Genomic DNA, 16,282 nt, shown 5'->3' with positions numbered 1-16,282 from the left:
AGGGATCAGAAACTCCCTATTCTATGGAAATGGGAGGGAAGGGCAATATCTCCCCCTCCCTAAGAGACTATACGGTGTCATCATAATTAACAAGTCAGGTCTACACACAAAAATTAGAAGTTAGCAAAGCCAGAAGAAAAAACATATAAATAGGGAAAAACTAAAGTTCTGGATTAAGTTAGTATACTTTTTAGAAGTCCACAAACATTCATTTGGCCAAAGAAAATCATCTGGCTTAAAACCCTAAACACTTTACTTAATATTTAACTAGAGTGGAAAGACACCTTTGAGAGATGCTGAAAGCAGATAATAACAATAGGTTTCTGCATCCTAGCTTCTTCACAATATTGTCCAGGATAAAACGAGAACATATGCAGAACATCTTAAATTTCCTTAAAGCAAGGTGTTACACAAACAATACCATCATTTTTCCTTTTACTTATTTTTTTTTAAGTAACTTCTATGCCCAAACTGGGGCCTAAACCCACAACTCCAAGACCAAGAGTTACACGTTCCACCAACTGAGCCAGCTAGCCTCCCCTATAATTTTTACTTTTAAAAGGTATTTTTTGGGGGTGCTGAATTTAGCAAATATTCCATCAGTTAGGTCACATTGGGCTGCAAGTAACAACAAACAAGTAACAAAAACCCAATTTTAATTATTTTAAACAAGAAGGAGATGTACTCTATCACATAACTAAATGTCTAGAGGAGGGCATATTGCAAATAAAGTAACATAAATTCTCCAGTTCCATATCATTAAGATACCCTTGACTCTGGTTTCTAACATGTTTTGGTTCTGTCCATAGACTGGCTACTCCCATAATTTCAAAACAGCTGCCAGTAGCAATGGACACAATGCACTTCTTTTTTTATGTTTATTGCAAGAAAAAGAAAACCTCTCCTACAGCCATGGGGAAAAAAGATCTTTCTCTTTAGTCTGATTGGGATCAATTTAAATCATGTGCTTCCTTCTGTGTACATGTGAAGTGAGACTTTGTGAGGCCATTGTTTGAAGAGCTAAGTAATTTGCTCAGCATCATGAAAGGAACAATAAAGGCGGTAAAGACAGTCAATAAAAAAAAATAATATTGATTTATACATATGACCCAGATGTGGGCATTTCCTATATGTTTGTTAAAATAATAATAATTTTAAAAACAACATTTGGCCTTCTTGTCCCAGTATTTTGATATATGAATTACCAACTAATATTAAAACAAGGTGATATAGCATTGAAAATATTTGCACAGATTCTAAGAGTGATTTTTTTGTATAATATAACATAATTAATACCTTGTATTGGTGTAATTTAATTATAAATATGAGACTTTGAAATAATATTCTACTGGATTATTGAAAGTCTCTTTAATTTCTTGCCACCAGGAGATCAGTTTCTGCCCTGAAGTCCTCCTGCTGCTTAAAAATATATACGAAACCATGAGTGAAATGGTTGTCTTCAACATTTTGTTCAATATAAATAAATAGTGTTTGTAGAAAATCCTTTTAATACCATAATCTGACATTATTTTTGGTCTTTAAACTCCTTTAAGTAACAGAAATAATATTTGCTTACCCAGAGTAATTTTACAAGGATTTATTAATCTCCTAAAATGCTTGGTAAGTTAAAATGAAAGCCCCCATACGGTCAGTACGAATTTCCCTACCAGTTTCAGTTATGATTTAATTAAATTTGAAAGGCAAGTTTGTTATGAATCAAAATGAAATAGTTTGCACATTGTTGCCACTTTTTAACTTTTCCTCTTCTCTACCAGTTTTCAGTTTTGCCACTTTAATTAATACCATTAAACATTTTGTAGTAACATTCCAAGGTAGAACCTTGTTTAGATCTGTTATAGTGAAAGGCTGAATTCCTTTCAACTTAATTCCCAGGGTAGTAGTTGTTCTCTGTACGATTTCATTGAAATAGACTATTACAGCGAGTAGATTTGCTAGTCCAATATTACGGCCATCTGATAACCAATGGTGGACTTCCTGACTACTGTCTGGTTAAAAAATACCATGGACAAACAGAAACCCCTTGACACTTTTTTCTAAGAGACATTTTCTTTATTGTCATATACCCTGAAGGAAGAACTCACTGGTACTAGCTGCATCAACAGACTTGCTTTCTTTAATTGACAACTGGGTGGCATTAACATGTCCTTGATGTTTCTTGCCCAAGCAGCTGGGGGGGGGTCTTCATATTTAACTAACTTTACTCAACAGAAGTTTCATCCCACGACATACCCAGTTCAAATTAAATTGTTTATACTTGCAAAAGAAAAAAAAAAGTCAAGATAGATTTTATTGTATGCAAAAAGGATTTAATTTATTTTACTTTGAAAAAACATTGCACCCTTTACAGAAAACATATACACTGGGATTTTGAACCTGTTCAAAGAAAGGGCACTTGCATTGACAAACACTAACCCGTATCAAAGTTTCATCAAAGACATCTGCAGATGTAAAAGTCTAGCTGTTTTAACTTTATCAATTAGGACTGGGTTTGGCTGCATACAAAAGAAACTGAGTGTGCCATTGTAGGTTCATCCTGAGCTGAAAAAAATAAAGTACCATGCTGGTGAGTGATGTGGATCATAGGGAAGCTGTATATGTGTTGAGGCTGAGTGTATATGGGCAATCTCTGGATCTTCCTTTTAATTTTGTTTTAAATAACTTGCTGCTCTAAAATAAAGTCTCAAAAAGTGAAAAAAAACCTTAAAATAATATTTTTAAACCAAGGTAAAAGTTTATTTTTCTCTTATGTAAAACAAGTCCAGACATAGAAAGCCTGGATTTGGAAAGATGGTTTCACAAATGACACAGACTCCTTCCTTTAGCTGCTTTGCGTACTTAGCACATGGCCTCCATGTTCAGGGTTACCTCATGGACTAAAATAGGTTCTGGTGTTCCATTCATCACATTCAAATTCCAGTAGGAAGGAAGGAAGAACGTGGAAAAAAACCCAAGTGCCAGTTGTTGAGCTAAGTTGGCATCTTTTAAGCAGCCTTCCCAGAAGTCCTTTGTAACATTTATACTTACGTATCCTTGGCTAGAATTTAACCATATGACTATACTTAACTGCACAGAAGTCTGGGAAATGGATTCTTTTCTCTGACCACATATTAATGTCCAGAATAAAATCAAAATTCTATTACTAGAAAAAAAGAGATTGGGTGACAATTTACGGTTTGTATCACATCAACTCTGTTATATAAGATGATTTTGTGGGAAATGTCATGCAGTCATTAAAAATAATGAATGAGAACTATGCCAATTGACTTGAGGTGTGTGGTGGTGGGGGGGAGGATTTCCACAAGAGTTGGTGGGTGAGAAAAAGCAAAATGTATAAAAGTGATAAAATAGGATTCCATTTTTGAATAATTTAAAGGGGCAAAAATCCCTATGTATAGGTATACAAGTGAGTTGTAAGTATATGAAAATGGGAAATTGCTAAAGGATACACAGTAGGTTGTTAATGTTTTCTCTGGGCAAGGGGAGAAGGGATGAATACCTTTGTGGTGTTCCATTGTTTCACTTATTTTGATAGGAATTTTTGTAATTTGAAAAATATAAAAATGTTTTAAAAAGTGGAGCAGCCTCAGATCCAATATTCCAAACACTGCCTGCCACATATGGAAGTTCACAGTAAGCAAGTCCAGGATGGAGTCTGTCATAGAGGATCCTAGTGACGAACTTAGTAGGTCCTCAGTACAGTTTACCCAAGTTGTTCTAAATGATTTATTTAGGGAAATTATTTACCTAGAACACGTGTTAGCTACATAATGTTAGATAGAAAATTGTATCCTTTTTTCTAATAGGTGTTCACCAATGTTTATAAATATTTAAATATGAGTATAAGGTACAATAAGATCACAATGGATCTTTGTGAATTATCTGGAATACTAACATTTATGAAATTAAACAAAATAACCTTTATGAATTATATTTAATATTTACCTATTTAATTCCATTTAGGGCATGAATCATTCATGAAAAAGGCTTGTTTGGGAATTAGGCACACCTTGCAAGAATAAATCATTCTGTCAGCTTGGCTTCCTCAAAATTTCATGAAGAAAAAATTTCAAAATCATGTACAACAAATCATATTATAAGTTATATTTGATCCAGACATAATAAAGAATATAAAGAGCATGAAAAAATAAAGAAAAATAAATTAATTCCCTACCTACCTGAGCTGAATGTCTATTTGGCATGGAAAATGTCCAGTGTAGTGACCTAAGAAAAAAGCTAGCAGCTAGAAATGCTGAGATATTATTGTTCCAGTACTATAACATCAAAATTATTTTCAATGGCTATTTAACAGTGATATCATAATAATTTTGAAAGTAAAATTTCAGATTTAAATTTATATCTAAATAGTTCAACCAATAATAGCAATATTTGTCTTTTGCCTTGGTTGTGGCCAAATACTGATTTTCTAATACTAGGTCATTGACCATCAGACCAAAAAGTATTCATTGGAAAATGTCCTATTGGATAAACAGTGATGCTTGACTGCAAACCTCAGGAACATTAATATGCATAATAACAACTTTGGAAGATTGTAATAAACGTCACTTCCTTTCTGAATAGTATCCCTATCCCTCAATACATATTCTGAGCCAGAAATGGGCATTTTAAATAAGCAACAGGGGCTTTTTCGGCATGTTCCAGGATCATGTTTTGAGAAATACTGCTGTAACAGAAAGCTCTGTTTTAAACTTGGTAATCACTGTCATAGACTGCCTTTATGTTTGTGAAATAAAGATCTGGTATGCAAATGGCACTGTCATATACACAGAGCTTAGAAAATAATTATGCTGTAGTTTAATACATTAACAACAACAACAACAACAACTAGAATAGGACTCAAAGCTCTAGTCCTGCACCATATTTTTTTCACTGATTAAGCTTAAATATCAAACCAGTTATTTTAAGCCACTTTTTTCACCAAGGAAAAAAGATGGCTTTATTCAGAAACAGAAGACAAGTGCAATACCAGACAAGGGAGCTAGCAACACCATGCAAACCTGGGGGACAAAGAAGAGGTACTGCTCTTTTATAGAGGTAATGGGAGGGGGCGGAAGGTTTGGAAAGACTGGTACAAACAAAAAGTCGATTGGAGTAAACTGAGAGCTTGTAGGGGCTTCTCATTGGCCAAGTTGTGACCATCTCTCATTGGCTGGGCTGTTGGTGGGGCATTGAATAAGGAAAGCGTTTCTTCCTCCTGCTGGAGTAGTAATGTAATATCTATGTACAAGATCTGTCTCTTCCTGTTGGGCCTGTTACTGAATAAAAGTAGTGGGGTGTGAGATTCTCTCAGCCCAACTTTCCAACTCCATTATAGTGAGGTTTCCCTTTATCATCACAAGTGAAATATAACCAATGAAATGGAGCTGGTAGATCAATCTGGGTATCTTATTATTTTTTTTTAAATGTTTTAACTGATTTGTAAGACGAGGTTGGTACAATTTCTCTGTGGTGGGAGTATAGCTGGGGTGGGGAGTTGGCATGCAGGAATAAAGAAGAATAAAACTGGAAAGCAGTGAGCAATTATACTCAAGAACCATGAATCCAATCCCATTAATAACACCTTATAGCTTCCAGTTTCTAAATTTATTTTCAGTGAAATAAAAGCACCTAAGTGATGTTGTGCTGGGAATCAGGATATGGGAACCATTATAGAATATCTTAGTTCCAATTCCATAAACCTGTATCTTCAAATAAAACCCCAAATGCAAATCTCAGTAACTTTGTATTGGTTCTTTCTCTCCATTGTTAGCCAAAGCTAGATATGGGACAGGTTCCAGGCCAGGACAAAAATGCAACATTTTATCCTCCCCATGCTTTGATTATCTTGCTCTGAAATTAAGCAGACCCTTGGCAATTAATTACCTGCTGGGGAAAAATTTTTCTGATTAACTCTTCATTAATCGAGTTGACCAAGTAACTTGTAAACTTTTGGTCTTTTCCCCTTTTTGCTACTAGCCCAGTACCTACCTAGTCTTCGTATCTCAGACACCTTATGGTCTGACATAAGAAACATAGAAAGGGTTCTTGAAAAGTCTGGTCCTGATAACCAGTTTGGCAGTGCGGAAGTGAAGCCAGTTTTTTTGAATTGTTGCTCAAAGTGAAGTTGGCTTGGGTTAGTGGTAGAACTAGGACTCAAGTTTCGGGATTCTGACACATAAAAAAATGAAGCTCTTGGGCGTTTTTTTTTCCCCAAAATACCCTGTGTAAGTGATTTAGAATGGTCTTAAGGGGAGGAGGAGATGCAAAATGGTGCCGTCTTCTGCCCTAAGTTTAGCACTCAGTAACAGTTCTTATGGAGGGTGGGTAGCAAGAACATCTGAACTACAGGCAGCCCTTAACTTCAGTCCTGGTTCCAGTGATAGTTGTAACACTAAAGACCCACGTGCCCTTTGCAAAGGCGCTTAATTTCTTTGAGGGAAGCCAACTAGGACAGACATGCTCAGAGTTGTCCAATTACTCTGATCCCCTTCCTTCCCCCACCTGGGAATTGTAAACATTAAAGGGAATAGTATATGGTAAATTACTTAGAATAAAGTCTGTAGCGTATTAAGGTTCAATATTCTCGTTGATTATCATTTTCCTGCTAGGCACAAGCACCGCCCCCACGGCGCGCACCTTAAAGCGCGCGCTCGTCTGAGCTTGCCGTCCCCAGGGCGGCCCGGCAGATGGGGGCGTTTGCTTCCGGGGGCAAAGGCACTTTACTTCCGGCAGGAGCGGGCTGTGAGGTAGACGGCCGCTGCTACCCCCTGTGTCGGTCCGTTTAAGTCAGGCATGAAGATCACGAGGCAGAAACATGCCAAGAAGCATCTCGGCTTCTTCCGCAATAATTTCGGAGTTCGCGAGCCGTACCAGATCCTGCTGGACGGTACCTTCTGTCAGGCGGCGCTGCGCGGCCGTATCCAGCTGCGGGAGCAGTTGCCCCGCTACCTCATGGGGGAGACACAGCTGTGCACCACCAGGTGGGCCCGGCGGGTCTGGAGAGGAGGTCCGGGGAGGAGGCCCGGGGATCCTGCGGGCGTGGTGGAGGCAGGGCCGCGGCGTGCAGAACGCCCCACCCGGGAGGAATTGACAGTGGAGTGGGGGGCACTGAGGAGGTCAGGCGGGCGTCTGCAGCGTGGGTAGAAAGTACAGGGTCCTGCGGCTCTTCCCGTCGTTGGCCTGGCAGATGAGCCCAGACGAGCTTTCTAGTGCGACCCGGCTTCGAATCTAGGTCCCAGTCCTACCCGCTTTGTGATCTCCTGCAATTCATCTCCGAGCCTCGGATTTCTCTGCCGCAAGGGAGAGACCGTACCTCAAAAGGTTGCCGGAAGGATCAAACGAGGTATCGTGTATGTAGAGCCCTTGCTAGTATCCAAAACCTAACCCCCCTCTTTTTAAAATTTATTTTCAAAAAAACAGTATTCATTATTTTTTCACCACACCCAGTGCTCCATGCCCCCCCCTTTTAAAAGATTTTATTTATTTGACAGACAGAGATCACAAGTAGTCAGAGGGACAGGCAGAGAGAGAGGAGGAAGCAGTCTCCCCGTGGAGCAGAGAGCCTGATGCAGGGCTCGATCCCAGGACCCGGAGATCATGACCTGAGCCCAAGGCAGAGGCTTAACTCACTGAGCCACCCAGGCGACCCCAAAACCTGCCCCCTTTTAAATGGTTGCTCCTATTTGCCTCGCTTTTTCTAGTGTAAATGAAAATTTTTCAAGCCTCACAACTGGCTGTGTGAGCGAACATCTTCGATTCCCAGAAAGAGCATTCAGAACTCGAGGTTAAGACCTCTGCCCGTGCTCATTAGTTTATTCGGCTGTCTTTATTAAGCACCAGCTGTATGCCGGGCAGCGCTCTAGCCACTGAGGATAACTTGGTGACCAGGACAAACGTCCAGCCCTCAGGGCCAGTAAAGTGTGTCAGTCAACCTCCATGGGTGTGTTTTGACTCCAGTGTGTTGTGACTCCCTGGGTGTGAGAACGCTTAAGATGGGGCCTCCTGGACATAGGAGGGAGGATGGAATCATGGAGGGTTTCATAAAGGAGATAACTTTTGAGCTTTTCTTAAACTTTTGAGTTTTCTTAAAGACTAAAGGGAGCGAGGCAAGGTAGAGTCTGACAGGGGCTGGCTGGAGCTTAAGAAATTTTTGACTCAGTATTTATAATTTTTTATTTCTCCTTTTCTTCCTCCCTCTCTCTTTCTCTTTCTCTTCTTTTGTTTTCATCTTTCCGTTCTGAGGGGAGGGACTATTTTGAGTGACAGAAAAGATAGAAGTGACTTGTGGAGGCCTCTTGAATAAAGAAATGGAGCTGTCAAATGCCTGGAAAGGAGGTTAGAACACAGAATGTAGTTGGAAGTGAAGCTGGGAAGAAGGTAAAAACTCAACAACATGAACTACTAAGAAACTTAGGGGTTCCCGTTTCCATAGTAGCTTATTTACTTTAAAAAAATAGGAAAAGAAATTAAAATGACCCATAATACCTCACCAACGAATTACCACTGTCAACGTGCTGTAATGTCCATCCAGTTCTTTCTATATACACATGCATACACACACACACAAACACACACACACACACAGGAATGGGCTCTTACTGGGCGCAAAGTATTATTGCCCTGCTTTTCTTACGATGGTATTGCTCCATGAAGAGCTTTCCATATTCAAGTAGCACTTCAAAATCATTGTTTTTTATCCCATGGTTTTTTACCCCCTTAGCCTTTAGGGCTGCTGGACAAGTCGTTAGTTGAGTTGTGCCCTGAGTTCATCACTTAAGGCTACACAAAACCTGTTCATTTACCTCTGTATGCCAGAGAAATATTAACTTTTTTTTAAAAGATTTTATTTATTTATTTGACAGAGACACAGTGAGAGAGGGAATACAAGTAGGGGGAGTAGGAGAGGGAGAAGCAGGCTTCTTGAAGAGTAGGGAGCTGATGCGGGGCTTGATCCCAGGACCCTGGGATCATGACCTGAACCAAAGGCAGATGCTTAACAACTGAGCCACCCAGGTGCCCCAAAATATTAACATTTCTAATATAGTGCTATAACAAAAAAAGTGTGGGAAGTACTGCATGAAATTATACTCTATAGCATTTTTGACCTAAAGAAGTTATTTTAACTTCCAGAATATTTTATACATACACAAAAGTAGAGTAGTATAATGAAATATCACTCAGCTTTTGGAATTGTTGACATGTCCAGTCTTGTTTCATTTATCCACTCCCACCACCCCCAGCACACATCTTACTGATGGTTTATTTTAAAGCACATTATTTTGTATTCTGTCAATTCTTGATGTGCATAATGAAGAGAGAAATGCTATCAGACCCAACAGCTGTCTTTTAGAAAAGCTAACTGCAGAGGTGTGAGGGCTAAGTTGGAGAAGCAAGAGCGTGACGGCAGGCAAACTCATTTGGTGGTTGTCCAATCCAGAAGTAATGGGAGCCCCAACTTCATAGAGGAAACTTCAAAGAGAAACTCAGGAGTTCTGCAAAGAGACATTATGAGACAGATAACAACAGCCGAGAGTTAGAGTTAGAACTCTAACAGCTGATGGGGTAGGGGTAGGGGTGATGAAGAAAAGGTCAGTTAGGATTTCTGACTTAGGACCAGCTTCTGGGAAGTTCATGTATTCAAAGAGATCGCGTGCCCTGGAGGCAGGGAAATACTTTGATTTTAGACATAAATTTGAAGAGCTGATGTCCATCCGCAGGAAATACTCAATAAATACTTGGTAGTTTGGGCCTGAAACTCCTAAAAAGAGTTCAGAACTGATGACTAAGAAAGCAGAGTCTCTTCTTCTTGAACAAAAACTAAACGAATGAAAAAGGGAGTGAGGTAAGGTAGAGTCTGATAAGGGCTGGCTAGAGCCTAAGAAATTTTTGACTCAGTATTTATAATTTTTTCTTTATTTCTCCTTTTCTTCCTCCCTCCCTCCCTCCCTTTTTCTTCCTTTCCTTTCCTTTTCTTTCTTTTCTTCTCTTTCATGGAAGAAGTGCTTGGGGAGCTTATTAGAAGGCTAATATTTGACTCCTCAAGAGGTGCAGATTTGGGGATGAGAAAGGAGTAGAAATTATGCAGTTATCACTATGTCATTTTGATTTGGGTAGTCTTTAGCTGACACTTTGCAAAGCATTGACTTGTATTAGTACGAAAATGCAGAGTGAAAAAGGAAGTTGTGATTGTTATTAAGCTGGTGATGTGAACATTTTTACTTTTCTATGCTGAAAATAGTTTAAAGGTGTACCAATTTGTACTTGAAGTAGAAGCATATACCACAAAGTTTGGGGCAAGGCATCTGTTGTCAACTATTTGGATTCACATTTTGGCTTAGTGCTTATTAGCTGTGTTTGAGCATGTTACTTGAAATCTCTCAGAATGAGTTGCTCTAAAATATGGATAATTTTCAAGTAAGGGGCCTAACTAGAGCTGTTTTGAGATTGAAGCGAGTAGTTATGGAAAGACATTCAGCATGCTCTCTGACACATAAGTGCTCAGTAAATTTTAACTATTATTCCTTTTACTCAGTGGTTGCATTTTCCAGGTTTTTTAAAGAGTGAAATAGATATCATATGACTGGGGCCAACATATGACAAATTCAGATTGTAATGGTATAGTTTTAATTTGTTGAAAATTGGGTAATTTTTTAGTACTTGCTTTATGTGAACAACTGACAGGTATCTGTTATAATGGTGAGCTGCTAATAACATTTTTTCCCCAGGTGTGTGTTAAAAGAATTAGAAACGTTGGGAAAAGACTTATATGGGGCAAAACTGATTGCACAAAAATGCCAAGTCCGAAACTGTCCCCATTTCAAGAATGCTGTGAGTGGATCAGAATGTCTACTGGCCATGGTTGAAGAGGGAAATCCTCATCACTATTTTGTGGCAACACAGGTGATACTGCTTTTAAAACCAGAGTTAATTTTAATCTTTAAATCATTTCTATCTATATTTCTTTTTTTTTTTAAAGATTTTATTTATTTATTTATTATTATTATTTTTTTAAAGATTTTATTTATTTATTTATTTGACAGAGATCACAGGTAGGCAGAGAGGCAGGGAGAGAGAGAGAAGGAAGCAGGCTCCCCGCTGTGCAGAGAGCCCGATGTGGGGCTCGATCCCAGGACCCTGGGATCATGCCCTGAGCCGAAGGCAGAGGCTTTAACCCACTGAGCCACCCAGGTGCCCCTCTTTTTTTTTTTTTTTTTTTTTTAACCTTTCTATCTATATTTCATTTGGAGCTACATATAATCAGGAAAACTTAGGTGGAAGTGCATTGTCAAAAAGTTTTGACTTTTTAAAAAGCAGACTTTTGGGACGCCTGGGTGGCTCAGTTGGTTGGACGACTGCCTTCGGCTCAGGGCGTGATCCTGGAGTCCCGGGATCGAGTCCCACATCAAGCTCCCAGCTCCATGGGGAGTCTGCTTTGCTCTCTGACCTTCTCCTCGCTCATGCTCTCTCTCACTGTCTCTCTCTCTCAAATAAATAAATAAATAATCTTTAAAAAGCAGACTTTTAAGTTAATTTGCAGTCGATAAAAGCAGTTGTCATTGGAGAATTTGAGGAAAGAACCTTAAGCTTTTGATTTTTCTTAAGTTTTTTTAAAAATAAAATTATTGACAAAGAGATATGATTGTATGTTTCAGGGTTCTTAAAGGGAAAATAGGTAGAGCAAAAATTTTACATTCTATATTCATCAGTGTTTTCTTGTGTTCCTGTATTTCATATTTTTTCTCAAAAAGTCATGTTTCATTTTATTTGAAATTGTGCTACCAATAAGGAACTGTTTTAGACTTTTAAAGATCCAGGGTGGAGGAGTGGGAGGTAGGAGAGACTCTCAGCGTTGATATTATCCAGTAATTGCATGTACATACAGATTTGCTTAAATACACTTTTAGAATTATAAAATCACACAGTTAGATGCAGAGCTAGTTCCAGAATCTGAGTCAGCCAGTTTACTTTGTTACTGTTCCTGCAACCTGTGTTAAAATTCCTAACCCTTTTCGAAGATATGGAACATTGCCTAACATACTTACCTTTGCCTTAGTTTGTAATTTGTGGTCCTAGAATATTGGTAAGTCTAGTTCACCTTTGTTGGCATTTAGCTGTGCTCAGATTTCATGTGTGTCGTCTTCTTTTTTTTTTTTTAAGTCATAAAGTATATTCCCGTTAGTGAGACATACTGATTTGAAAAGTAAAACTTGGTGATCTCTTTTATTTTTACTATTTAAGGCATCTTATTTGACTGGCATATTTGAACTGAACAATTCTATTTTTCCTTTTAATAGGATCAGAATTTGTCTATGAAAGTAAAGAAAAAGCCTGGAGTTCCTCTCATGTTTATTATTCAGAACACTATAGTCTTGGACAAACCTTCTCCCAAAACAGTTGCCTTTGTTAAAGCCATAGAGTCAGGTCAGCTTGTCTCAGTGCATGAGAAACAAAGTATCAAGCAACTCAAAGAAGAACAAGGTTTAGTGAAAAACCAGGAACAGAGAAGAAGAAAAAAACGCAAGAAAATAAGTGGCCCCAATCCTCTTAGCTGTTTGAAGAAAAAGAAGAAAACACAGGACCCAGAATCATCTGCCTCTGAAAAGAAAAGAAAAAGAAAAAGAATCCGGAACAGATCTACTTCAAAAGTACTTTCTGAAAAGCAGAACAATAATGAATGAATTTTTTGAGTGCTTTTAAAGACATTAAAATGTGAAAAACAAATTTCTTTTTAAAACTATAGAAGTACTTACAGTAAAAGACTGTGATTTTTATAAATACTGACCCATAAGCCTTCGCCTAAAATTTGTTAAAGAAAGAAGGAAAAGGAAAGAAAAAAGAAAAACAAACCAGAGTAGATGGGTTTAGGCATTTTTTTTTTTTTAAGATTTTATTTATTTATTTGACAGAGAGAAATCACAAGTAGGCAGAGCAGCAGATGAGGGTGGCGGGGGGTGGGGGAAGCAGGCTCCCCACTGAGCAGAGAGCCTGATGCAGGGCTCCATCCCAGGACCCTGAGATCATGACCTGAGCCAAAGGCAGAGGCTTAACCCACTGAGCCACCCAGGTGCCCCTGGAGATTATTTTTTGCTGTATAAAACTGTTGTCTCTTTCTGTCTCACCATTGCCCCTACCCCCCAACATTATATGCAAATAGTGTCAAAAATCAGTCATACAAAACCTTTGTGACAAGAGGGTGTGTCCTTTCACATTCGTAGAGGAAAATTCTTTATTCATGTAGCAGTTGTAGAATTTATAGTTCCAAATAATATGAATATACTGCTACCTTTTGGTTCATCAGTTATTTGACTTTGTACTAGAAAGTGGAAATTTTGTTTACTTGTATGATTCCTCCATTTTTCTGATATATTAATAGTTCAGTCTTTATATATCCCAAATAAAGTATTTTCATTATTATGACTATAAACTTTGTTCCCCATTGACCCAAGTAACCATGACATGATTGAATTTATTTCTTAACACCAGTTTGTTTTTATTCCAGAAGCTTATACTGTCCTCATTTTCTTGAAGCATCTGATTTAACTCTGTAAAGGAACTTAAAATTTTCCATATGATGATATGTGGTAATTCCTCAACCCTGGAGATGCTTCTAAAGTCCTCTGTCCTCCAGTGTGGAACAGTTTTCTGCCGCGTATGTTGCTCACGTGTCATCCATGCACTTCTTGCCCTTATCCAGAAATTTGCTTTTGTTATTTGTTTCCTAGATTCATTGTTTTACTCTTTTTTGGTTTTCTCTTTTGCTGTAGTGAAGCATGGATTTTGTAGGAAGTAACATTTTTTGAGGCTCAGCCAGTGTTATTTACCCTCATATTTGTTGCACCAATTATTTAGCAAGATAGTTCCTTGTTAAAAAATTTTTAAGTAATCTCTACACCCAACATGGGACTTGAACTCACAACCCTGAGATCAAGAGTCGCGAACTCTACCGACTGAGGCAGCCATGCTCCCCTAGCAAGATAATTCTTTTTTTTTTTTTTTTAAAGATTTTCTTTATTTATTTGTCAGAGAGAGAGGGAGAGAGAGCGAGCACAGGCAGACAGAGAAGCAGGCAGAGGCAGAGGGAGAAGCAGGCTCCCTGCCGAGCAAGGAGCCCGATGTGGGACTCGATCCCAGGACTCTGGGGTCATGACCTGAGCCGAAGGCAGCTGCTTAACCAACTGAGCCACCCAGGCGTCCCGCAAGATAATTCTTGATTGAAGATCATGTCCCTCAGTTCCCCTAGAGAGTCTCTTAATTTTTTTAGTTCCATTTGTCCACTAAGGAGGATGATTTTCTTAAAAGCAAATGTTAAATTCAATAGCAAAAATTCCAAAATAACAGTCTCTTTAAGATTGGCTTTGAATGTTACTTAAAAGGTGTTTAAAGGGTTACCAGAATTTAAGATTATGTAGTAAATATATTTTAAAATTTTTAATAAAATGTCTAAAGAGCTGATTTTATTAGGAATTGAATAATCAAATTTGTTTTTCAGCCATCTCCCCAATTGTTTGAGTTATTCTTCAATTCAAAATTACAATGTTTCTCTGCTGTAATATTGAAGTATAAAATTGGAAAACTGGATTCTGACCTTGGGCTACCTGTGACACCTTTGAGTAGTGGTTTAGAATCTTTATCATTAGGGTTTCACGATCAGGTATGAAGTACATCATGAACAAATTCTTGTAATGGCTAAAATAATCTTTCTTAAATTTGAGTCCATTTATATTTTTACAGAAACATTTTCAGTTGAATTCAAGAGAAACTTTTTTGGGTGGAAGCTGAAGTTACCTCCTTAAGGACACTAGGAATCACACAGGTTGTATTACCTAGCAAGCCAGGTTAGTGCTTTGATATTTCATGATTCTGTTTTAAATTCTTAACAGGAACATTTCTTTTTTAAAGTAATGTGTACTTTTTTTTTTTTTTTTAAAGATTTTTTGTATTTATTTCACAGAGCACAAGTAGGCAGAGCAATAGGCAGAGGGAGAGGGAAAAGCAGGTTCCTTGCTGAGCAGAGAGCCCTATGTGGGGCTGGATCCCAGGACCCTGAGATCATGACCTGAGCCGGAGGCATACGTTTAATCAACTGAGCCACCCAGATGCCCCTTAACAGGAACATTTTTTAAAAAGAAGACAAAGACACTGGGAAAAAGTGAATATAACTCTAGAGTTTCTGTGAGGGAAAAAAAAAAGTGAACATGTTTCTCTGAGTTCGTGAGCCACTCTAGGAAATTAATTTAGTGGAGAAAAGTGTTGTGGGACCTTCTGATTTATAGCCAGAGGTCAGAAGCACAAGTAACAGCCCGCGCGAGTCTGATGTGTTGGGGGGCATGGGGGGTGGGGAGGTGACAGTCTTGAAGGACTGAACCCTTAACCTGTGGAATCTAATACTATCTGCAGGTAGATATTGTAAGACTTGAGTTGAATTGTTAAAATGTTCAGCAGGGCACTGCTTGTATGTTTAAGAACTAAACCCGCAATACACATTGAAATTGGGTCCAGAAAACCAAAATATTTATACTTATTCAGTGCTATCTGGTCATCTATTAATAGTATCTGAACTGGAGAGCTAGGAAAGTCAACTTATTTTTATAAAATAAGTAAAAATAGTAATTTTTAATTATAAAAAAGTAACATAAAAATAGTAATTTTTAAGTTAAAATATTAAAAATACAATGTATTACAATAATATTTAGTATTTTAAAACTGATTCATCAGATATATAAATTTATATATTTATAAATTACTTTTAAAATGTTTTAACAGAAGAATCTCATATCTTTGTACAATTCTTTTGTGAATAGTGTCCTCCTAACACCACCCCGGAAATCCTTAAGTGCTTCTTGCTTTATTTTTCTCCGTACAACTTAGGAAAGGGGGCATGCACCATAGGAGTGTACACATGTGCTCATAATCCATTTTGCAGTTGGCAAAAAGAAAATGTTGAGAACCTCTACTTTAGAGGGTAGCTACTAGCCTTGTTGGGGGTGAAAGTGGAGTTCATGTGCTTTTGAACTCTGCAGTTTGCCAGACTAAAAAGTAGTGTTTCTGAAAACCACTGTTTTTTTATGAACACTTCAAAAAAGTATTTGTAGTTGAGTTTGGGCAGGATTCTGTATTCCCTACATTTTCGAAGCTCTACAGCCATTTCTCATCCCCACAGGTATGTAAATTAAAACGAAGCCACTTCAGAGCATCTTGAGTTTCACAAGTAAGATTTCCTGTTTTCTATTTATGCATAGTTAAGAGACAGTATTTTATGTCTCTG

The 16,282-nt window shown here is 38.1% G+C and overlaps 1 protein-coding gene across 1 annotated transcript; it reads left to right on the top strand.

Annotated features, from left to right (window-relative positions):
• Positions 1 to 6,736: 6,736 nt before the first annotated feature.
• UTP23 (UTP23 small subunit processome component) lies at positions 6,737 to 12,798 on the top strand. The gene is made up of 3 exons (XM_044245062.1): positions 6,737 to 6,998; positions 10,743 to 10,917; positions 12,312 to 12,798. The coding sequence occupies exons 1-3, from the start codon at positions 6,811 to 6,813 to the stop codon at positions 12,693 to 12,695; spliced, it is 747 nt and encodes a 248-aa protein (XP_044100997.1). The 5' UTR covers positions 6,737 to 6,810; the 3' UTR covers positions 12,696 to 12,798.
• The last annotated feature ends 3,484 nt before the right edge of the window (positions 12,799 to 16,282 follow it).

The sequence above is a fragment of the Neovison vison genome, chromosome 4, assembly GCF_020171115.1.
Source record: "Neovison vison isolate M4711 chromosome 4, ASM_NN_V1, whole genome shotgun sequence".
In the NCBI taxonomy this organism is placed as follows: domain Eukaryota; kingdom Metazoa; phylum Chordata; class Mammalia; order Carnivora; family Mustelidae; genus Neogale; species Neogale vison.
This window is presented reverse-complemented; position numbering and strand designations above follow the sequence as displayed.

Bases quoted from the DNA above. Each gene is read 5' to 3' on its own strand.
- UTP23 (XM_044245062.1), top strand. From the start codon at position 6,811: ATGAAGATCACGAGGCAGAAACATGCCAAGAAGCATCTCGGCTTCTTC. The intron at 6,999-10,742 runs GTGGGCCCGGCG...TTTTTTCCCCAG, and splicing joins ACACAGCTGTGCACCACCAG to GTGTGTGTTAAAAGAATTAG. The intron at 10,918-12,311 runs GTGATACTGCTT...TCCTTTTAATAG, and splicing joins ACTATTTTGTGGCAACACAG to GATCAGAATTTGTCTATGAA.